At 55.8% G+C, this 21,392-nt stretch overlaps 7 protein-coding genes and 1 non-coding gene across 8 annotated transcripts; 3 read left to right on the top strand and 5 right to left on the bottom strand.

Moving 5' to 3' along the window:
• Positions 1-104: 104 nt before the first annotated feature.
• Positions 105-2,023, bottom strand: BDW47DRAFT_110954 (kynurenine--oxoglutarate transaminase). The gene is made up of 8 exons (XM_024813842.1): positions 1,808-2,023; positions 1,687-1,755; positions 1,547-1,631; positions 1,392-1,497; positions 1,264-1,336; positions 1,058-1,211; positions 993-1,006; positions 105-946 (listed from the first exon to the last, which is right to left on the bottom strand). The coding sequence occupies exons 1-8, from the start codon at positions 1,981-1,983 to the stop codon at positions 235-237; spliced, it is 1,389 nt and encodes a 462-aa protein (XP_024669118.1). The 5' UTR covers positions 1,984-2,023; the 3' UTR covers positions 105-234.
• Positions 2,024-2,258: 235 nt separating this feature from the next.
• On the top strand, positions 2,259-5,538 carry BDW47DRAFT_133802 (ssDNA-dependent ATPase MGS1). Its single transcript, XM_024817932.1, has 4 exons — positions 2,259-3,883; positions 3,990-4,067; positions 4,099-4,591; positions 4,678-5,538. The coding sequence occupies exons 1-4, from the start codon at positions 2,286-2,288 to the stop codon at positions 5,158-5,160; spliced, it is 2,652 nt and encodes an 883-aa protein (XP_024669117.1). The 5' UTR covers positions 2,259-2,285; the 3' UTR covers positions 5,161-5,538.
• A 204-nt stretch (positions 5,539-5,742) lies between these two features.
• Positions 5,743-5,814, bottom strand: BDW47DRAFT_t121. The gene has a single exon. It is a non-coding gene; the product is annotated as a tRNA-Arg (tRNA).
• A 520-nt stretch (positions 5,815-6,334) lies between these two features.
• Positions 6,335-8,762, bottom strand: admB (ADAM family of metalloprotease ADM-B; the record flags this gene model as incomplete). The annotated part of the gene is made up of 2 exons (XM_024816848.1): positions 6,335-8,637; positions 8,699-8,762. The coding sequence occupies 2 exons, from the start codon at positions 8,760-8,762 to the stop codon at positions 6,335-6,337; spliced, it is 2,367 nt and encodes a 788-aa protein (XP_024669116.1).
• A 978-nt stretch (positions 8,763-9,740) lies between these two features.
• On the bottom strand, positions 9,741-11,961 carry BDW47DRAFT_68414 (putative DNA polymerase iota). The gene is made up of 3 exons (XM_024819610.1): positions 11,665-11,961; positions 11,315-11,602; positions 9,741-11,241 (listed from the first exon to the last, which is right to left on the bottom strand). Exons 1-3 carry the CDS (start codon positions 11,713-11,715, stop codon positions 9,904-9,906), a joined length of 1,677 nt encoding a protein of 558 aa, XP_024669115.1. The 5' UTR covers positions 11,716-11,961; the 3' UTR covers positions 9,741-9,903.
• Positions 11,962-12,238: 277 nt separating this feature from the next.
• Positions 12,239-14,510, top strand: BDW47DRAFT_110946 (uncharacterized protein). Its single transcript, XM_024813841.1, has one exon. The coding sequence runs from the start codon at positions 12,746-12,748 to the stop codon at positions 13,937-13,939; it is 1,194 nt and encodes a 397-aa protein (XP_024669114.1). The 5' UTR covers positions 12,239-12,745; the 3' UTR covers positions 13,940-14,510.
• Positions 14,511-14,514: 4 nt separating this feature from the next.
• BDW47DRAFT_110943 (C2 domain protein) lies at positions 14,515-19,043 on the bottom strand. Its single transcript, XM_024813840.1, has 5 exons — positions 18,490-19,043; positions 18,398-18,433; positions 17,956-18,330; positions 16,415-17,899; positions 14,515-16,363 (listed from the first exon to the last, which is right to left on the bottom strand). Exons 1-5 carry the CDS (start codon positions 18,820-18,822, stop codon positions 14,762-14,764), a joined length of 3,831 nt encoding a protein of 1,276 aa, XP_024669113.1. The 5' UTR covers positions 18,823-19,043; the 3' UTR covers positions 14,515-14,761.
• A 959-nt stretch (positions 19,044-20,002) lies between these two features.
• On the top strand, positions 20,003-21,286 carry BDW47DRAFT_110942 (uncharacterized protein). The gene is made up of 2 exons (XM_024813839.1): positions 20,003-20,292; positions 20,354-21,286. Exons 1-2 carry the CDS (start codon positions 20,151-20,153, stop codon positions 21,151-21,153), a joined length of 942 nt encoding a protein of 313 aa, XP_024669112.1. The 5' UTR covers positions 20,003-20,150; the 3' UTR covers positions 21,154-21,286.
• Positions 21,287-21,392: the final 106 nt, after the last annotated feature.

Here is a 21,392-nt window from a genome sequence, read left to right as displayed (position 1 = left end):
GATGGACTACCGAGGTTGATGGATTTTTCACCTTTCTTTTTCAAGATACTGGATCAGAATGAGGTGTTTGCGTCGGAGGATAAGGGATGGACTGTGAGGCGGATGGATATTCCTGCTTTCTTCTTTCTTTCTAACAGTGATGGTGACAGTGATATGGACAGTCATGGTCATAAAAAGAGATAAATGTAAAAAAAAAAATCTACTGCGTCTACCTCTTCTACCGAATATACTGCCCTACTGAATATACTTCTTCAATCCCCGCAATCTCTCCTTAGCAGTCTCCAACACATCATCATTCTTGCAAACCGCAAACCGCAAATAATCCTCCGCGATATGCGCATTAGCATCCGTGTAGAACTCCGTCGGCGGGATAGCCGCGACGCCCACCTCGTGGATCAAAAACCAGCAGAGCTGGAAGTCGCGCGGCCGGCTGGCGACATGCGGCGGGAAGGGGTAGTCCTCCGGCAGGCGCACGGACGCGAAGTTCGCCAGCACGAAGTAGCCGCCCTCAGGCTCCGAATAGGGGATGTTCAGCTCGTCGAAGACCTGGCAGAATCGCTGCACCTTGCCCAGCATCTTGTTGCGGCTCTCGTCCCAGAATCCGTGCGCGTCGGCTTGCTCGAAGGCTACCGCTGCTGCCTCTTGCAGTGGCGACACACTGCTGTAGCAGATGCGCGTGTGCGCTCCTGCGACGTACTTGACCAGGTGCTCGGGCCCGATCAGGTAGCCTACTCGCCAGCCGGTTGCGTAGAAGGCTTTGCCGGCGGATCCGACGGTCAGTGTGCGCTCGTACAGCTCCGGCGAGAGGGTGCCGATGCGCGTGAACGGCACGTAGAACAGTCGGTCGTATACCTCGTCGGACAGGATGATGAGGTTGTGCTTGATGCACAGGTCGCCGATGCGCTGGAGCTCCTCGCGGGAGAACACCTTGCCCACCGGGTTGTGGCTAGATGGGTTAGTTGGTTCGGCTGGTTTGGGGTTGTGCACCTTACGGAGAGTTCAACACCTGTTAGAAGTTAGCGAATGGGCATGTCAACTACTATGCGTGAAATCTTACCATCATCTTGGTCTTGGGGTTGATGGTCCGCTCCAGCTCGTCAAAGTCGATCGTCCACTCCGAGGCCGGCGACGTCCGCGTGGCACCATCCTTGGGAGGGTGCAGCGGGACGTAGCGGATGGTACCCCCGGGCATCTCGATGTTGCTGATATACCTTTGTCGGGGTCAGTCAAGCACTCCGTGCAAAGCAGAGTCGAGGGACGTACTGATCGAAGAAAGGCTCAAAGATAATGACCTCGTCGCCCTGCTCAATAAAACCCATGAAGGCACTGAGCATGCCTGTGTCACAGTCAGTTTGTGTCCACCCGCATTGCATCCCACCAGTATTGCGCACCTTCGTTGGCGCCCGTCGTGATGGACACTTCAGTATCCGGGTTGATCGTGCGACCGAAGTGCGGGGAGTAGGCATCCGCGATGGCTTTCTTCAGACGAGGGCGACCCTAGATCTCCCATCAGCGACACCCTTCCACGTATAGTTCCCGGGCGCACCTTAGTAGGGGAGTATTGGTTACAGTCGACGCGGTCGAGGGCGTCCTTGGCGGCGTCCAGGGCGAACTTGGGAGGGTTATAACCGCTACATAGACAGTCAGTATCACTGTGGTCCCCCCCTCATATTATCAGACACGCACAAGAAACCCTGTCCCATGTTCACGATCGGCTGGACGGGCGAGGCCGCGGCGGCCTCGTTGACGATGGACCTAGTCAGGGTTAGGAAGGCGTTACCGCGCGTCGCATTGGATCCAATCACACCAGACATCCTGTCGCTGGCCGGCGACACGCTTCGCCGGCTTGAAAGGGTCCGCACGGGGGGCGGTCGTCGACATGGCTCGGCGGGGGACCAGGCGGGGTAGATTGGAGACAGCGAAGGAGGGGGAAGACGTCAAGGGACGAATAGAGCGGACGGCGGTGCGAGAGGCAGGGAACATAAGTGAATATGACACCGGAGATATAAACAAGGACAAAAACGAGAGGTCCACTGGCGCGTCGGAGTTCTCCGGATGAGGGGAAGTTGAGGTTATCTCCAACTCTCGGCTCCTGTATCGGAATGGCGTGCTGGAGGAGCCTCACCGATCAGGCAGCAAGGCACCGGTGAGTCAGCGCTTATCGCCTGCCTTATCGCCTTATCTCGATCGATTCGACGCGTCCGCGTTAGATTTCTGTGGCCGTTCGAATTCGATGTCTATACAAAATCTTGATTGATCCTCTATCCCTCATGTACTTTTAAACCATGGTCTCCTGCCCTATCTGCGCCAATTCTGTTCCCTCCCTCAAGATCAACGACCATATCGATTCCGGTTGCCAAAGCTTCGTGGAAGAATCCTCGCCTCCCTCGACCGCGCCGTCGACCGACCCGGAACCCTCCCAGAAACCCCAGGTTCCCACCTTTTTCCAACCGACCTCGGCCCGGAAAGCGTCGGCTCAATCAAAGCTTCAGTCGGAATCCCAGGCTGATGCCTCCCCGCTCCGTAATGCCAGCCGTAAGCGACTCATGACCCAGGATGCGACGTCAACCTCGCCCGCAGACGTCGAAAGATCGGAGACACCGAAGGATGCGCCGGCCAAGAAACCGAGGATGAACGCGCTACAACAGGCCGCTCCGCTGGCGGAGCGAATGCGCCCGCGCACGCTCGACGAGGTCTGCGGCCAGGACCTCGTCGGCCCGAATGGCATCCTCCGCGGGCTGATCGAGTCGGATCGGGTTCCGAGCATGGTGCTCTGGGGGGGCCCGGGCACGGGCAAGACCACCATTGCGCGCGTTATTGCCACCATGGTGGGCAGCCGGTTTGTCGAGATCAATAGTACGAGCACCGGGGTGGCGGAGTGCAAGAAGATATTCGGCGAGGCGCGCAGCGAGCTGGGGTTGACGGGACGCAAGACCATCATCTTCTGTGACGAGATCCATCGCTTCTCCAAATCCCAGCAGGACGTCTTCCTCGGTCCGGTGGAGAGCGGCCAGGTGACGCTGATTGGGGCCACGACAGAGAACCCGTCCTTCAAGGTGCAGAGTGCGCTACTCTCCCGGTGTCGCACGTTCACGCTGTCCAAGCTGACGGACGCGGACGTCAAGTCCATCCTGGAGCGGGCCCTGCGGGTGGAGGGGCCGAGCTACACGCCGTCGGCCCTGGTGGACGACGAGCTGATCCAGTATCTGGCCAACTTTTCCGACGGGGACGCCCGGACGTCCTTGAATCTCCTCGAGTTAGCCATGGATCTGTCGCGGCGCCCGGACATCAACAAAGAGGAGCTGAAGCGGTCCCTGACCAAGACCTTGGTCTACGACCGGGCTGGGGACCAGCACTACGACACTATCTCTGCCTTTCACAAGTCCATCCGCGGAAGCGACCCAGACGCCTCCCTCTACTACCTCGCGCGGATGATCCAGTCAGGGGAAGATCCGCTGTACATCGCGCGGCGACTCATCGTAGTGGCCTCGGAGGACATCGGGCTAGCGGACCACAGCATGCTGACGCTCGCCATATCGACACACTCTGCGGTGGAGAAGATCGGGCTGCCCGAGGCGCGCATTAACCTCGCGCATGCCACGGTCGCCATGGCGCTGTCCAAGAAGAGCACCCGGTCGTACCGCGGTCTCAACAACGCCTTTGCCGCGCTGGCGGAGCCGGGAGTGGCGGGGCTCCCGATTCCCATCCACCTTCGGAATGCGCCGACGCGACTGATGAAGGAATTGGGGTATGGGAAAGAGTACAAATACAACCCCAACTATGTAGACGGGCAGGTGGCGCAGGAGTATCTGCCGGAGGACCTGCAGGGGCGGAGATTCCTCGAAGACCGGGACCTAGGAGATCGGGTCGACCCAGGTGTGAGGTATTAATTACAACAAGTCCATTTGTAGTCACATTCTCAATGACAGTCATTGTACATATCAAAATAATTAACTAGTGGTCTACTATGGGGGTGATATAGTCCATAGATTCCGAGATAGTCAACAGCGGCAGAGACTGACCGCTCTCCGCGTCGCGTCAAAACAATCAAATCCTCCATCGTCGGCGTCAGTCCGCCATTTCGATCTCTCCAACCAGTCACCCTCCCCACTTTCTCTGCTCTATACGAGCACCTCATCAATCTTCGATCCTCGATTCCGATCGCCTTAACTCCCTCTACTCACACGGCCAAATCCAACCACCAACAAACAGCCCGATCGGTTCAAACACAACAACATCTAGACAACCAACACCCAGCAAACAACACACAATGGCAACCCAACCAGGGTTCCATCAATCCTACGCCGGTCCAGTCTCCGGACCAGGCACCGGCCGAGGCCTCTCCAGCAACCGACTCCCCGACCGATCCCTCAACGCCAACGCCGCGACCGCACCCTTCGCCTCGTCGACCTTCGGCCGCGGCCGCATGATGACCTCCACCATCGACTACGCCGATCAAGGCGCAGGACCGAAATCCTCCCAGCAAGCGCCCTCCGCACCGGCGCTTCACACACAGAGCGCGCCGGCCGCCGCCGCAGAAAACCCGCTCAGTCGGTTGACCGAGGAGCAGCGGGAGGAGATCAGCGAAGCGGTATGTACCTACCTACCTTCCACAATATCTATCCACCCAACAAATCTTTTTTTTTTTTTACTAACGCTAAGGTTGGGACGGAATAGTTCACACTCTTCGACCTCGACCGCGACCGCCACCTCGACTACCACGAGCTCCGCGTCTCCTTCCGCGCGCTAGGCTTCACCCTCCCCAAGCAAGAACTCATCGCGCTACTCAAAACCTACGGCGTGCCGCGCCCGCAAGTCCAACAAGCGCAGTCGCAGTCTGGCGCCGCTGCAAAGCCACCCAGCACGGCGGCAGACGCGTCGCACCCGTCGAATCTCCTCATGCCGCTCAGCGAGTTCCAGGCCGTCACGGCGCATAAGATCCTCGAGCGGGATCCGCGGGATGAGATCATGCGGGCGTTCGAGCTGTTCGATGAGGGAGGTAAGGGGTTCATCGATATTGAGGATTTGCGACGGGTGGCGCGCGAGCTGGGCGAGACGGGCCTCGAGGAGGATGAGCTTCGGGCGATGATTGAGGAGTTTGATCTTGAGGGGAGTGGCGGGGTGAGTAGGGAGGCGTTTGTGGGGATTTGTTGGCAGTGATTTCATCAATTCTTTTTACTTTTTGCTGTCTTTCTTGGTTGGTTGTTGGTTGTTTGTTTGCATTGCTCGATCCATTATCATCTGCGTCCTTGGGAAGGAGTGTGTGCATATCAGGCTGTATATTTTATCTTGTCCCCCACCACTTTCCATGGGGGTTTTCTTGCCATTGGTGTCTGCGTCTGTCGATATCACTACTTACTATACTAGGTACATACCTACCTACATACCTACATGTCTCCCTCGTTAGGGAGGAATGTCCAGCACAGCAATAATGAACTTATGACTGTCTATAACTCGTCAGATGTGTCAACCTCACCCATGGGAGAATATCTTTATGTATAAATGAGAGACAATTAATGTTCTCTGATTATAGTCAAGTGAAGAAGTCTTGGTTTAGCCTATAATCAGTCCTACATACAAGTCTCTGAAGAGATAAGCAGGCACATTACACATTCTTGAAAAAGCAACCCATCAAATCTAATTCCATTCAATTCCATTCAAACAGATAAACGAATAACCTCAATAACCCATAATCAATTAACCCAACTTACGTAGTAAATGAAGAAGAAAAAAAAAAAGAATTGACCGACGCAGGGGTCGAACCTGCAATCTCTTGATTCGTAGTCAAGCGCCTTGCCATTGGGCCAGCCGGCCTGTTCTTGTTTCTTTTCCGTCGGAAGGAAGTTCTCATTCGGCCGTCAGCTCCATTCTGTGCGAACTACTGCCTGTTCTGGTGTTAGTGCCTGCTCTAGCATGCATCTCTAGAAGACAGTTTCTCTTGGCTACGCTACTTGGCTGTCTGGCGCTAAGCAGACCAGGTATGATATTAATTTATATTAAGCTTGTTTACAGTAAATTAGTGACTTCACTAGGGTTGATCATGGATTATATGGCGTATCTGCCTAGTTATCTGTCTATATGCCGGGTGCCGAGGAGGTTGGATATATACATATCTTGAATGTGTCTGCCTACGTCGGACTATGCGGGCTGCAATTCATACGTTCTATCCAAACTGGCTGGGAATATTATCCGTGGACGGTAGATAAAATAAATTCTATGCTACACCATGCAACTCGTTAAATGCAAGAAAAGAAAAACCCCTCATATTAGATCATCCGATAAACGCCTAAAGACGACACGACTATAGATTCAGATAGCGACAAAATAAGATAAATCATGCGTATCGCATTGGTGGCCCGTAGCCCGGCCCTGGGTAGGGCGGTGGTGGCGGATCTCCCCCTAGGCCGTGGTACCCCCGCGTGGGGGCCGGTGCCCACGCCCCCGGTGGTGGGGGCGGCATGCCGCTGGGCCAGGGACCCCCGTAGGGTCTGGGCGCCGGGACTGGCTTGATGGCGCGGCGGGAGCGGCGGCAGCGGTTGATGAGGCAGAAGAGTAGCGCGAGCACGATCAGACCGCCGACGCCGCAGCAGATGCCGATGATGACGTTCTTGTGGCTCTTGATCCAGTTCTTGACGCTTGAGCCCTCGCAGCTGCCGTTGCGGCAGAAGCCGCCGTTGCCGCAAGTCGTGCCGTCGAGGAAGTTCTGGTTGACGCTGAGGCACTGGCCTAGTGAGGGAGATGAGCAGACCAGCTCGCATGAGTCGCTGAAGGCGCTGCATGCGTTGGTCTCGTTGCTGTGCAGCAGGCTGCCCATGACTGAGCGGCACTGGTAGTCCCGGCTGGTGCACTGGCCGCTGGCGCAGGTCAGCCCCGACGACGACCCGCCGCAGCTGTCGCCGTCCTTCTTGAAGGTGTCGCTGGGGCAGCTGCTCGAGTCGCCGCTGCAGGTCTCCTCCTCGTCGCACTCGCCGCGGCTCTCGCGGCAGACGCTGCCGGCCTTTCGGTACTGGCAGCCCTCGCAGCAGCTGTCGTTGGCGTCGTCGCAGACGGCCTCGGACTTGAACTTGCACGTCTTGGCGTCGCAGCAGCTGTTGTCTCCGCACGACTCCTCGCCGCCGCAGTCGCAGTCTTCGCCCGACTCGACGATGCCGTTGCCGCACTGCCCGCCCGTGTAGGTCTGGACGTCGCGGTTGGCCGACAGGCAGGTGGACTTGACGCTGTTGCGGCCCAGGGCGGAGCAGATATTGCCGATGGTGCACGCCGAAAATTTGGTCACGTCGTTGCCCGCGGTGGTCGGGTTCATGATGTACCGCGCGTCGGCGTCGCACCCGGAGTTCGACAGGGGACAGCACTGCGACGAGCTGTCAAGGCCCTCTCCGCACGAGGTGGAGTCGCAGTCGTGGACGGCGCCGAAGGTGTGGCCGGATTCGTGCGCGAAGACCTGCCAGCCCCCGGGCGACTTGACCACAATGTTGGTGCCGCTGATGGAGTTGGGTCCGTCGTCGTTGACCTCAGCGTTGCACAGCTGGCCGAGCCAGGCCAGCCCCACCTCAGTGCCCGTTGGGCAGGAGCTCATCAGGGTCCAGTACGCGTTGTCGTCCTTCTGCTGGCCTCGCCATTTAGAGAAGAGATCCAGTCGGGACGTGATGTTGCCCTGCTCGCAGGGCATGTTCCACTGCGTGGTCGCGGGCGCCTTGTCCGGGCAGGATGCGTCGGTGAGGGTCAGATTGCGCAGGCCGATGGAGATGTTGAACGAGTGTTCATAAACGTTGGAGGCGCTGTTGACGGTGTTGATGACCCACTTCTTGGCATCTTCGTCGCTCTTGAAGGCGCCGCGGAACGAACAATCGGTCGCGACCCCGATCAAGGCCACCTGCTTCGTCTTCGGACAGCCCGACGTATCGCCGATGGTGGATTTCAGGTTGACGCCGCCGGCGTTGCCGGAGGCGCCGCCAATGTCCGACTGGCGCTTGGTCAGCCCGAACATGGAGTCCAGGGACATGCCGCCCCAGCGGCTCTGGATCTGGGACTCGTCGCGTCGCAGCACAGGATGCTGCGGGTTGCTGTTGAAGCCCAGCTTGTCGGCCTCGCAGGACGAGGAAGACACGGATAGGGACCGCTTCAATTCGGTGTGTAGGTGTCGGACCATGTCGGAGTCGCGGTAAAGGATCATGTAATCCCCCTTGCGATGGGGGATGTCGGCATCCTGCTCGCGTTTGTTCTGCAAGTAGGTGGACATCAGTTCGACGTGATGGTTGTCCCCGTGAACGTTGAAGACGCCCTCGAACAGCGGCTGGGGGCCGTCATTCTGGAGATAGACTCTGGCCCACCCGACGGGATCCCACATGCCCTTTCCGCGGGACATCAAGGCCCGTCCCTTGAAGACCTTGTGGTCACCGCGGACGACGGGCTCTTCGCGTCGGACGACCCCGTCGGCGCCCAGGTACTGCACCAAGGCATCCTCGGCGAGGATGTCATGGTTGGGTTCCAACTCAAGCTTATACCGTTTGCTCTTGTCGCGGAGAGTGAAGGTGAGTTCGAAATTGGTCAGATGGTCGACATGGCTGGAAGGGGTATTGATGGAAAGGGAGTCGAGGGTGGTAATGTGTTGGATCGCGCTGGGGGCTTGGGACCGGGCTGTAGCATGTTAGAATCTTTCCTGAACGATAAATATAATATATAGCAACGATATACTGACCATCTACGCCTAGAAAGAGCGATACGACGCCCGCCAGCAAGGGCAGCGAAGGTAATAGCCTCATGGCTACAAAGCAAGCGGGTGGAAGGGCGCTTCGGACTAAATCATGCACCGGTCGGCCGATCGATACGAATCGCTGATGAGAGGAACCGAAAAGATATGTTGTCGATCAGGGAGGGGGAATAATCGACACAAGAGGATTGTCGAAGGGCATCAGGCAACCGTGAAAGAAAGAAACCAAGAGATCCTCAAAAGGACCCGCAGAAGATCTCGGTATTGAGACTCCGAATTGAATACGGTCGAGAGAGGGGGGAAAGAGAGCCAAAGTAGGGCGAGCGCTAGAGTGAGCCAGTGGCTGGGCGTGGCGGTTGCTCGTCTGGTGGGGACCAAAGGATCCGCCAGTCCCGAAGCCGAAAAAGACGGGGAAGAAGACGCGCAATAAGAAGAATATCAGGGAATAGTGCAATGCAAGATCAGATGAAGATGAAAGAACGGTCAACCGGATTGAGGCGCAGTCGGACTTGGCGGGGATGAGATGACAAGTGGGACCAGAGAGAGAGAGACACAGACAGAGGAACGAGGGGAGGGGGAGAGAAAGATAGAGATCAATCAAAAACGAGGCAAGGGGGAGGGGGGGAGGAGTGAGGAGAACGAGAGAAGATGAAGTTGTGGAGGAGAGAAAGAGAGAGAAAGAGAGAAAGAGAGGAAGAAAGAAAGAAAGAAAAGAAGAGATTCAGGGATGCCTGATTCTATCCGCCAATTCCTGAGTTATGTTCATAATGACGAACCCGGTGCCAAGGCTGCACGGGGAATGCATTATTTCCATGCAGAACACGCTTCCCTAGTGATAATCTAGACGTAATATTGACTTTCTTATAAATCAGAGTTCTTTTCCTCTACTTCAATTATCCTACAGATTCCTTTACACGATCTGACTGGTCGATCTGATTTGATCGTGCTCCTCCACCGGGGTCATTCCCTGACTCAGCGGCGTCTATCAGCCCTAACATCCTCCGTCTATGGATGACTCGCTCGGATCAATGACGAGCGATTAGGAATACATGAAGTCTACGTGGACAGACAATCTCGACCCATCAGTGTGTCCGCTCAGGGCATGGAATAGATCCTGGTTCCGCTCCAGGGCATCTCTCTGTCCGAAACACCGTAATCGTCCGTACCGTGGAACCGTAGACCCCGCCCGGCCGTCATGATTCGGCCACCGAATGGTACACCTGGTGAGCGACCAGGGCAAAATGTGGGATGGACACCCCGCAGGTCGCACAGGGCACGGACGGGATGCGGTCCTCGTCGCTATCCCCCCATCCATCCTCGTCCGACGTCGGGGAGAGCGGTGTTTCCTCCACCGCTGACCCTTCCGCGCTGACTGGATCCCGCTCGACGACCACGGGCGGGCTTTGGGGGCGGCTCGACTCTGGCCGCTGGAACATCCGACCAATGTCTTGTCCGCTACTCGCCGTCTCGGCCAGATTCGTCACGGCCACGTTCATCAAGTGCAAGTTCCACCCGGACGGTTCGGGGTGCAGTCGACGGAACAAGGACAGCGTCCGCTCCTGGACCAGTCGCTCCGCCACCGCATCAATGTGCTCGTCGAGGTGCAGGACGAACGGCGGCAGCGGGGCGGAGCGCGAGACCCGATTCCCCCCGAGGCCGCGCGTTCCGTTCGCCTGGACGGGCGGTCGGAGGCGCGTGGACAGCCGCAGCGTCCGGGGACGGGCAAGCCACCGGAGTCCGCGAGGGACGTCGGTCGCTGGCTCCGTCAGATCGGTCCGCATCCGCCGGATTAGGCTGATGGTCAGCGCGACCAGGGCTTTGCGGACCTGTTCGATGGTGTCGAGGCGGCCGTACGTGTCCTCGATGCTGATCTGCGTAGGGAGGTCCCGAGCCGGCAGGACCTCGGCGGTGTCAACGCCGTGAATCAACCGCCAAACACGCCAGCCGATCTCCTTGGGAGCTCCGGGGCCGCTGAGGATGCGGTCCAGCCGCGCGGGGCCCATGCCCGCACATCGACGCAGGTCCCGGACGGTGACGGGGTCATCGGGGTCCGCGGCCGTCAGATGCGCGGTGATCTTCCGGGCGAGGGCAGAGCCGATGCCGGGAATCTGGCGAATCTGGTGGCCGTCCAGAAAGTCCCGGACGTTGCCTTGGACATCAGGCGGGGATGGTCCGTACGGGGGGAGGAGGGTGGTTTGGCTGTTGGGCTTGTGGGTGCTGCCAACAAGCTTGGCCAGGAGCTTGGAGGTCGCGATGCCGGCGGTGGCGGTGTAGCCCTTTTGGGTCTCCAGCTGGGCGCGGAGGTAGGCAGCCAGATGCGAGGCTAGGCGGAGGCGGATGTCGAGGCGGGTGTCATTCCTCACCGATTGCGCCCCGTCCGCTGGATAGGTGGGCCCCTGCACGGTGGTGGCACTGAAGACAAATCCCCGGGTGGGATCGTGTCGGTCGAGGTGGAAGAACGAGTGGTCCAGATCATGGGGGTTGAGTTGGTCCACATTGTAGTCGACCATGTGGGAGACGTCCAAAAACAACTAGGCTATAATTAGATCCAGCACGATCAGATGATGGGAATATTATGTTTAATAATAAAATCAAAAAGAATACCTCATCCAACCCTAGTTTCTCGACACGCCCTCCCCACACCATGGGGCGCAGGAAGTGGTAGAGGTCTTTGGAGGCATCGCGAAACCGGGACAGATCCTCACCTAAGACGACCAGAAGCTCGGGGCAGATCTGCTTCGCCTCACGGATGAGTTGCAGCTTGCGTAACCCACGACGACGAGCCTCATAGTTGCAGGTGACGACGATCTGTTTCTGCTGGACGGCCAACGGACGGGATTTCCAGGCGGGATGCTCCACTTCAAAGACGGAGGCATAGAAACAGTCATAATCCTGCGGGGGAGTCAGGGCTGTACGACTGCTAGATACTATTTTAGGTGGAGAAGTATACGAACCAAGTGGACGATGATGCGTTGGTCGTCAGGAGATAAAGATGGAGAGGCCATGCGTGAAAGGAAGGATCTAGTGGAATCACGTCATGACGATAAGAATAGACGATGAGAATAGACGATAAGAATAGAAGTAGTAGTATTAGTATTAGTAGCTGTTGTTGTGTTCTTGTGTTGTTAATGGTGGTGGTGGTGATGGTGGTGGTGGTGGAAAGTTCATCAATCTGCAGGATGAGTCATTCAGTATAAAGAGGACAGTTATGCAGAAGCACAGGTGGCTGGTGAACTGTGGCTCGGGAAAGCTAACCAGATCGGGTTAGAGGATTCTATTGGAGGGGATGATTCTAGACCATTCCAGATCGAGATTAGATTGTTCTTTTTATAGTCTAATTGGTTCTTTTTTTAGCATCGGATCGGACAGTGAGTGGCAGTTGTGATTGGCTGGCAGATTGGGAATCGGGATAGTCAACCACGCTATAAATATCTTCCCCTCCCGTGGGATTCGTATTGGGAAAATGATAAATGATGGAAAGGATATTAATGAAAAATTCTTTCAATAGTCCGGAAATCAAGAAAAATGGCCACCTGGTTCGGAGGATGGAAGGAGGATGGGCCTCTCGTGAAGATGGAGCCGATGGACCGTGTGTGGTGTAAATGAAGGTTAATTAAGGCGACTCCATCGATCCGGTCGATGGGTCTGGACAAGAATAGGAATGAGAGGGCGAGATAAAAGACCAGTCTGATGCGGGCGTCGATAGTGTATTACTCTTCCTTCTCTCTTCTTTCTCTTCCTCTCTTTCTTCTTCTTCCTCTTCCTCCTCTCTTCTCTCTCTCTACTTCTACTTCTTTCGTCCTTCTCCACTCCACCCAGATAGGAAGAGGAAGACGATCAATACGGGTCTAAATTAGGAAAACGTCGATCTATCGACTCTTTCGTCACTCTGCATCGCATGCGTTTTTTCTCTTCCATCTCCCCGACCTCTCTATTATCCATCTACATCCTGTCTTTTTTCCTCTCTCTTTCATCCACACTCTCTCCTTTCTCTTTCTTTTTACTATCGACACCTATATCAAGGTAAACTACGCCATGCTGGCGGTCCCCATGACCTTGCCGACGTCGTCCTCCTCCAATATGGCCTGCACAGTGGCCTCTGCCTCCAACCCTCCGTCCGCTATTTCATCTCGCCCCAAACTCTCCCTACAAACCGCCTGTCTCCCCCGAACCTTCGGTAGTTCATCCACTGGACTGTCCCTATCTTTGGCGGCCGGACCCACTGCCTCTCCCACCGTCCGGAATACCTTCAACAACGCTTACGACCCCACTTCGGCCACCTCGTCTCCCTCGAAGCCATCCGCGACCGGTCGCCTCGCCATCTCATCCTACAACAATGCCGCCCACAACAGCAACAACAACAACAACAACAACAACAACAACAACAACAACAACAACAACCCCTACCAGCTCCCCCTCGGCGTCAAGAGCATCCTCCGAAACTCCCCGTTAGAACCCACCTGTCGATCACGCTCCATCTCTATTCCCTCCAGCGCCACCGGCGCCCGCCGCGCTTTCTTCCCTCCAAAGAAGCAGGTCAGCTATCGTCAGCCACTCGAAGAAGAAATCCGCACAGTACACTACACCGCACGTCATTCCGACCTCGCTGAAGACCCGCAACAACAACAACCTCAACGACCCGCCCCCCACACAGCCCCCGACGAGGCAGAATCCGACTCCACCGCAAGCGGGGCCACCTCAGACGCCAGTACCTCGTCCTCGTCCGATGACGACACACACTCGTCCCTCGCACGGTCAACCCGCAAGAAGCGGAAACATATCAGCGCCGAGCGACAAGTACGCGCCGTCGCTCTAATGGACGGCATCGAAGGCGACGGGTCCGCCACGCCGCAGACCCCGCGTCAACACCGCGTCAAACGACGCTGCGAGTGGCGGTGGACGCTCGGTCCACTCGAAACCACCGAGAAGATCGTCGAGCCATTCCCGGCGCAAGACTCGGACGAGTTGACCCTCACTACTTCTGCTCCAGCTACTACTACACCGACTTCGACGACCCTACCCATTCTATCCACTTTAAAAACCCATGCCACCCCCCACACACGAGACAACGTCAGCCCTCTATCCTGGGACTCAGACGCCCAGTCCCTGTCAGCGACCTCGCAGTTGACATCCACGCCTAGCTCGTCTGTGCCGTCTGAACTGGACCTCGAGTATAAAATGCCGTTGTTGTCGGACGCGGAACCCGTCCTCAAGCCTGCAGACCAATAACCCGTGCGGACGGCCATGATGCCTCTGCATTGACGATATGGATGGGACTTGATTTATGATTTATGCATCTGTCATAGATGAGCGATTTCTTTTCTTTTACCTAGTACCTACTTTTTTTATTTTTCTCCAACTGGATATTTTTACTATCGTGGGGTTTCCTTCTTTTCCTTCCTTCTCTTCTCATCTATTTCTTTTCCCTTCTTTTTTTTACAGCGACATCTTCACATACATATCTTAATATTCTTCTACTCTCTTTTCTTATCTCTTCCTTTTTTTTCTGTCTTCCCTCTTTTCAGACCATTTTCTTTCTTTCTATTCTATTCTACTATTTAACTATGCATGGTGTCGGTGTGGCGGCTATCGTCTATCCCCTTCTTCGTATCGATGATTGATTGATATACATATACCAGGCTACGGTTGCATTTCTTTTCATTTTATTGTCCGGACATATTACTTGCATATATATTCTATGGATATGAATATTCACAGATTTTACCACTTATTTGTGTACATATGGTATTTACCATTGTATTGTCTGCTGCAGCTTATATTTCGTTTCATAAGGGGGTCTAGTGTACTACTGAGGTAGATATACATGATATTGTGAATATTATACACGCACACATACATACAGAGTAATCAATAACAAACCCACTCCTACCACATAACTCATAGTATACAGATGGGTACATACATACAATCCTCAAAACAAAACCAAAAGAAAAACCAAGAACCCCCAAAACAACCCACAAAAAAAAACAGCCCAAACCAACTACCAAACAAAGAAAGAAAATAAAAAATCAAAAACTAAAGAGACAGTGACTACCCCGTCTCAGTCTCCACATCCGGCTCTCTCCCCACCAAATCCCCCGAAAACCTCCGTCTGACCTTCCGCAGCGCGAACTTCGCCTCGTCGCGCGCAAACGCCGCGTTCCGCACTGGCTTCCACTGCATCAGGCCGCGCTGCTGACGCTGCTCGCTGCGGCGCACTGCCTTTTTTGACGGCGCCGTGCTGGTGCTGGAGTCGGCTATGCTGGAGTCGGCTATGCTTGAGTCGGCTATGCTGCTTGCCGTTGAGGGGCGTCTGTCTTCTGCATAGTTGTCATTGTTGTCGAGGGAGGTTCGTTGTTGTTGCTGCGGTTGTTGGTATTGGGGGGAGCTGGTTGGGGCGCTCGTTGGGCGATTGTTGATGTTGTTGGTTTGGAGGTTTGTGACGTATTGGTCTTGGTGGTGGATATTGTTTTCGTCCGCTTGTTGATGATGATATTCGCGGGTTGGGTCCTGGGATGAGTAGGACGTGCGCGCGGCGCTGCTGTTGTAGGAGCTACTCGTTGGCTGGCGACTGTGGCCATGATGGTGGTGGTCACGACCCTTAGCGACGAGGTTATCGTCAGTGTGATCAGCGTCGAAGAACGCAGCAGGGTCATGGCCAAAACAGCCGCTCCAGTCCTGGCCCTGCTTGTCTATCCACCGACGGCGCTCGTCGGGACTCGCATGGCGGAGGATGTCGCGACCCTCGACGAGGGATCGCTCGTGCAGCTCTTCGATGTCCCGCGGGACGAACGAGGTGATACGGTGCGGACGCACGCCCTCGGCGACAAGCGCTTCCCAAGTCTCGAAGGTCTCGCGCGAGTGGTTATCAACGATGAACTGCTCGTGCGACTCGTCGATACCGGGTGTGAAATGCGCGTGGAACTGCAGGCGGCCGATCTGCTGCAGGTCTTCCAGCCCCGGCGAGCGCTTCTGCTCCCAGTTGTCTTCCGTGACGTAGTTCTGCGTGAGCCGCTTGCCGTTGTGCGTTGACCAGATGGGGATGTCGACCGCTGTGTCTTGGTTGTCGACGAGGTGCTGTAGCCAGAGGACGGCATACCCGGCGACGCTGCGCTTGCCTGGGTGGTGTAGTTCGAAGACGATTGCTGAGCGGTAGCGGTGGCGGACGGGGAGGCGGAGCTGGTTGCGAAAGGTCTCGTTTGAGAGGTCGAAGACGGCATTGTTGTTGGAGTCGACTGTGCATACGTGCTTGTTGATCTTGCTGCTGCTGCCGGTTGTGCGCAGGTTGATCTTGGCTTTGTGCCCAAATCCTTGCGCGATGACCTTTTCCCCTGCGATCCCGAATGTTCCTACGTCCCAGCCTAGCATCTGTGGGGGTAGACGGGTTTCCACGTGGCGGAAGAGTAGCGAGATGCGGATCCGTCCGTGTCCAATTCCTCCGTCTAGGGGGTACCATCGTGTGAGTTGCGAGCTGGTACGCAGGAGGTCGGTTAGTCGGAGAGGTACCACGCCTAGAATGGGGTCGTGCTCCCGGTAGCGCTGGTCTCGCACGGTCACGGTCACGATGGCTGAACGCCAGTCGCGGACGAAGCGCTCGGTTCCGGCGTTGAAGATGGGCTTGGAGCTGACGGCTTTGGCGCGAGTGCGGTAGATCTATACACGTTAGGGTTCAATTCACGGGTCTGCCATGAGGGGGGAACGTACTAGCTGGTCATTGAGGATAATCTTGCAGTAGCTGGTTGGTAAATCGCTGCCCTGCTCCTCCGTAGCCTCTCCGTATGGTTTGGCGGGCTCATAATCCTTGCCCTTCCGGTTGCCATCGCTGCCCTTGATGTTGGACAGCTCGAGATTGACAATCTGATGCACCACGACGCTGAGGATGCCGCTGGGCCAGAGCGGGTCCGGTGGCGTGTGCACGACGGCATCCTCCTGGTCGGTACTGATGACGCCCTTGGGGTCCTGGAACTGAGGGTTGCCCTGCAGGTTCGCGGGCAGGTCCTTCTTCTTGCCGTCCGTCCGGAGCTCCGGCCGCAGCTTCGGCTTGCCGAAGAATCCCACCTCCCAATGCAGCTCCCCGGGCATCTCGCTGCCCTCGTTCAGGCCCTGCAATTTCGAGACCTGTGGGTACATGCGGCAGGGGTGCTGGATCATCTCGCGGATGGGCAGTTCCACCTTGCCGACGACGTCGTCCGCCGTGTTGCGGTCTGAGTCCCACAGCTCCACGCTCAGGTTCTCGTCCGCCTTGATCAGCTCCGGCGTGACCAGAAGCGCCGCCGTCTCCTCCCAGACTGGATTCAGGTCGTCGCAGATCACCCGCGTGCAGTACATGGGCTTGCCGTACTTGGAGAACGACAGGTTGATGTAGGGGTCGCTGCCGCCGCCGTAGCTGCCGCGACGATCCTGCTTGCTCAGTCCAATGGCGCGGTGGATGCGCACCCACATGATGCCCAGGGCCTCGGTCTCCTTGAGGATGTCGTCGCCCTTGAGAATGGAGCTGAGATCCATGGTCATGGATTTGGGGGCCGCGAACAGCCCGCACGCAGTGCCAATGGCGTAGTTGACAAAATTCGAAATCAGAGGGAGGTTCAGAATGTTGACGCCGCCCTTGACCATCGGCATACACCCGGCTTTGACGTGGGGAAGGCCCACGAGACTGAAGGTCATGTCCTTCATGAATGGCGGCTCGGGCATCAGCTGGAACCGGATGCGCACCGTGCCAACCATCTCGATCAACTCCACGAACACGGGGAAGGGAACCCCGAAGAGACCCCGGACGCCGAGGTAGAATACGATCTCCATGTGCATATTGCGTGCCTTAGACGACGCAGACTGGCCGCTGGGCTTGGCGTGATATGCAAACGAGGCTTCGAGGTTGTAGTAGCTGCCCCCTTCTTCCAGGGCGGCAGCCTCGTCGGGGTCCTTGTTCTTATTCTCCTCGCGCATGTTTTGTATGATGTGATCGACGTGTTCGTCCGGTAGGGCACGCAGGCTGAGGATGCGCAAGGGGTTATTCCCCTGGTCGATCTCCGCGATTCGCACGTTCTCGACCACACCGGGTGCGGACGCTTGCATGATATCTTCGATGGTATCGGCGACGGGGGACAGCATCTCGGGGTTGACCAGGCTCCAGATGACGCCCATGAACGTGTTGATCCATTCCACCGACTCGGGAAGTAGATTTGCCGTAGCCTATGCGAGAACAGATTAGTATCAGTCGTTAGAGTGAACCGCGCGGGAGACCCTACCATCTGCCCTCGAATCAACTCGGTGCTCCATTCCATCTCCCGGCCGCTGCGAATGACCTCTTTCACCCACAGCCATACTCCGGTAGCCACGCAGCACGCCAGAGCGAGTAGCCCCCACAATGAGCCGCCAAAGTAGCGACCCAGGACGACGACGCTGAAGATGATGCCCACGCATAATGTTATACCACGTTTCTCAAGCTTATCAAACATCGGCCTATAGCTGACGGTCGGTGTGGGATGGAATAGGATGTTGGTTTTCTCGCCGTGGATGGGCACGTCAGACGTGGTGCCCTCTGCGATGGGATCCGGGGGGGCCGTGATGTCCTGATTCTCCTTGTATTGCGAAAGGCTGTCCTTTGGATCTGTTTTGACGTGCTGCAATGCGTCAGTAAAGCGTTTGTTCGCGTATATCCCAAAGCAAAGGAAGAAATGCGAAACTCACCGTGGGCTTTCCGAGGTTGGCATTCGGAACGACCAGCTACAACCAGAATCAGCAATTGCGCGTCGTCCATCATCAGGGCGAAATCAAAATACCTTGGGATTTTTGACCACCTCCATTGACTCCTCATCTTGGTCCTCCACCTCAATATCTCGCCCCGTCGTCGGATCGGTTACCATGCGGGTCTTGCCCTTGGGCCTCTTGCGCGGTTGATGCGGACCGGCTTCCGCTGCCGTGCGATCCATCTGTCTTTGCTCATGTCGGGCGGACACTTCAGCGGCGTGTGCTTCTCGTTCTTGTTTGTCTGTCTCTAGACGCTCCATGAATTTGCTGATTGTGGGGACGGGGTTGGCACCGCTCCAGTGCTCTCCCACGCGGTGTTGCTTGGGAGAGTGCTCCCCGCCCTTGTGATGGGGATGGGGCGCCATGATTGCGAGCCAGTGAGGGAATACAATGGGGGGAAATGGGTGAAATATTGCTATACAGGAATTAAGTGTGTTGGAAGGTCGATAGTAACCGTCATGGAAGACAGCGAGGATAAGTATAGATGGGGAGGAGACTAATCAATTAACCCCAAGATAGTCAACAAAAGAAAACAAAAGAGTATCAAATGGATCAGGTCATCAAGAACAAAATATGTATATCTACAATTAGAAGAAGGAAAAGGATGGAAAGAATGGAATAATTGAAGCTGGAGAAAGCTGGTCGCAGCCTTACCGCAACGACGTCATGAAGAGGAGACCAACCGGTTAATCCCACGGTCTGTCTCCTCCTCTCTCATCCGCTCCCCTATTTCCCCCACTTTCCTGGCAAATCAGAGGCGGGATTCTAATAGCTTCGATCTTGAGCAAGCAGATCGGATCCTTTCACATCTTCCGGTAAGACATTGAGGCGTCCATCACTTACCTAGGATTCACAATGATCGACATGTCCGCCATCATGGGAGTCTTGGCGAGCCCGGAGATGATGCCATGAGCCACCACCATTATGCATTCATTTGAAAGGGGGATGTGATAAGAAACATGTCAGAACATGAATAGAGTAAGCGGACTTTACGTGTTTCAATCTAATGGCCAATCGCATCTCTCGAATAACCTGCCTGTCCAACACAGCACAGCTATCCAAGCAAGGGTATAGGATGATGATGTCATTCCTGCAACGGCAGAGCAGCGGATCTTGGAACATGGAGCATGGAGCCACTGTTAGGTGTTGATCATCATATTTGGACTGTCGGTCTGGAGCTGGATAGTTGGTCAATGATTTATGGATGTCTCTGGCATTCCTATATTTAACTGGACTTGACAATAGAGATATTGTTCCATATATTTCCAGCCCATCGTTGAGCCGTGGAATCACAGCAACAACAATTCCAAGGAAGACTGGATGCCACAGTCTGTACGCTGCCAGTAGCTAGTGTAAGCCAACAAAATATATCAAGGACCACTCTATATATAAAAGAAAAGGATAGAAAAAAAGTCAAGAACAGTATAAGACACAGTATTAAACAAAGCAGCCACAGTTGTGGCGTAAGTGGCTTAGCGCCGGATGAGTTGCCTTGAACGCCTGAATACTGAATAGCTCCAACTCCAACAACTTCCAACTTTCTCCCTCATCACTCACCCCTGGCCTTGCCATTTTTCAGCCATCTCAACTTCTTATCCAGTCATCTCATCGCTATCTGAATATTTCCTCATTGAATCAACACTGCCCATAACATACTGTACACTAGACCAACAGAATCGACCGATTCACCGCAATGTCATCACCACCCGTCGAAGAATCCCCCGCGCAACGATCTGCGCGCCTCCGCCGCGAGCGTCGTGAAGCGAAAATCAGAGATGGCGGCGCGGCACGTTTAGACAAGATCACCAATTCTAGCGGTCGCACCCCGCAAAGCGGTACGCTTCAACCCTGAACTTTCCTTCCATAAACAAGCCACAACTAACATCATTCTGACAGTCTACCAAGAGACCGCCCCAGCGCCATCTCCCTCTCCCTCTCCGCAACCTCCAGCCGCCATCTCCAGCCCCTCGCCGCCTCCCATGCAATTCCCACCCGCCCCGACCGCAACCGATAGCCATTACAACCGGCCCTCACCGGAGGACCTCCGAGCCCAGGAGGAGATGCTCCGCGCACTCCTCCGGCAGCCCGCGCCGTCCCCAGGCCCCCAAGGCAACGATACCAGCAACAACCCCCCGGCCAACCCCTTCGGCGCAGGAGGAGAAGATGACCCGACCATGAAACTCCTCAGCTCGCTCATGGGCGGCCTGCCAGGCAACATGCCAGGAAACATGCCAGGCGGCGAACAACCTCCCAACGCACCCGCTAATGCAGGGGGTCCTTCACCCGGCGATCTCGCCTCGGCGCTGGGCCTTCCACCTTTCGTATCGAGCATGCTGGGCGCTGCAACCCGACAGCAGACCGACTCGGAGAAGAAGCAGATCTGGGCGTGGAAGGTCGCTCACGTGCTCTTCGCGTTCGCCGTCGGGGCGTATCTGCTGTTTGTGGTGGGAACGTCGATTGCGACGTTTGGCAGCGGACCGCCGCCGCCGGCGACGGCCCAGAGCCCGTTCCTGTACTTTACGACCGGGGAGATGGTGTTGTCGGGGGCGCGGGTGATGATGAAGGGACGGAATGGCGGGGCCGGGGGGCTGGCGTTGGGGGTGCAGCTGTTTCGCGATGTGTTGCGTGATGGTAGTATTGTGGTGTTTTTGTTGGGGATGGGAGCTTGGTGGCATCAGGAGTGGGTGGGTGTTTGAATCATTCCTTCCTCTACGAGATGGTTTATATGGAGTTTCTTTTATTGTCTACCTTTAACATTGTTTGCTTGAATGATCAGCCCAAGCTTAGTCTAATGAATCCGTCAATGACAGCGTTCTGCTCTATCGATTATTTACTTCACCCATTCTTGATATCAACACCGACCGCACTGATCTATCAATCAGAAGTGTATCTCACCTGTAGAACTCCTACCAAGACCTAGATATTTGAAATTGTA

The sequence above is a fragment of the Aspergillus candidus genome (assembly GCF_002847045.1).
Source record: "Aspergillus candidus strain CBS 102.13 unplaced genomic scaffold BDW47scaffold_51, whole genome shotgun sequence".
Lineage (NCBI taxonomy): Eukaryota > Fungi > Ascomycota > Eurotiomycetes > Eurotiales > Aspergillaceae > Aspergillus > Aspergillus candidus.
This window is presented reverse-complemented; position numbering and strand designations above follow the sequence as displayed.

Bases quoted from the DNA above. Each gene is read 5' to 3' on its own strand.
- BDW47DRAFT_110954 (XM_024813842.1), bottom strand. From the start codon at position 1,983: ATGTTCCCTGCCTCTCGCACCGCCGTCCGCTCTATTCGTCCCTTGACG. The intron at 1,498-1,546 runs GTGCGCCCGGGA...TGGGAGATCTAG, and splicing joins ACCAATACTCCCCTACTAAG to GGTCGCCCTCGTCTGAAGAA. The intron at 1,212-1,263 runs GTACGTCCCTCG...ACCCCGACAAAG, and splicing joins TTTGAGCCTTTCTTCGATCA to GTATATCAGCAACATCGAGA.
- BDW47DRAFT_133802 (XM_024817932.1), top strand. From the start codon at position 2,286: ATGGTCTCCTGCCCTATCTGCGCCAATTCTGTTCCCTCCCTCAAGATC. The intron at 4,068-4,098 runs GTCAGTCCGCCA...CTCTCCAACCAG, and splicing joins TCAAATCCTCCATCGTCGGC to TCACCCTCCCCACTTTCTCT. The intron at 4,592-4,677 runs GTATGTACCTAC...GGGACGGAATAG, and splicing joins GGGAGGAGATCAGCGAAGCG to TTCACACTCTTCGACCTCGA.
- BDW47DRAFT_68414 (XM_024819610.1), bottom strand. From the start codon at position 11,715: ATGGCCTCTCCATCTTTATCTCCTGACGACCAACGCATCATCGTCCAC. The intron at 11,603-11,664 runs GTTCGTATACTT...ACTCCCCCGCAG, and splicing joins AACGCATCATCGTCCACTTG to GATTATGACTGTTTCTATGC. The intron at 11,242-11,314 runs GTATTCTTTTTG...ATTATAGCCTAG, and splicing joins AGAAACTAGGGTTGGATGAG to TTGTTTTTGGACGTCTCCCA.
- BDW47DRAFT_110946 (XM_024813841.1), top strand. From the start codon at position 12,746: ATGCTGGCGGTCCCCATGACCTTGCCGACGTCGTCCTCCTCCAATATG.
- BDW47DRAFT_110943 (XM_024813840.1), bottom strand. From the start codon at position 18,822: ATGGCGCCCCATCCCCATCACAAGGGCGGGGAGCACTCTCCCAAGCAA. The intron at 17,900-17,955 runs GTAGGGTCTCCC...GTTCTCGCATAG, and splicing joins AGTTGATTCGAGGGCAGATG to GCTACGGCAAATCTACTTCC. The intron at 16,364-16,414 runs GTACGTTCCCCC...TAACGTGTATAG, and splicing joins TTATCCTCAATGACCAGCTA to ATCTACCGCACTCGCGCCAA.
- BDW47DRAFT_110942 (XM_024813839.1), top strand. From the start codon at position 20,151: ATGTCATCACCACCCGTCGAAGAATCCCCCGCGCAACGATCTGCGCGC. The intron at 20,293-20,353 runs GTACGCTTCAAC...TCATTCTGACAG, and splicing joins CGGTCGCACCCCGCAAAGCG to TCTACCAAGAGACCGCCCCA.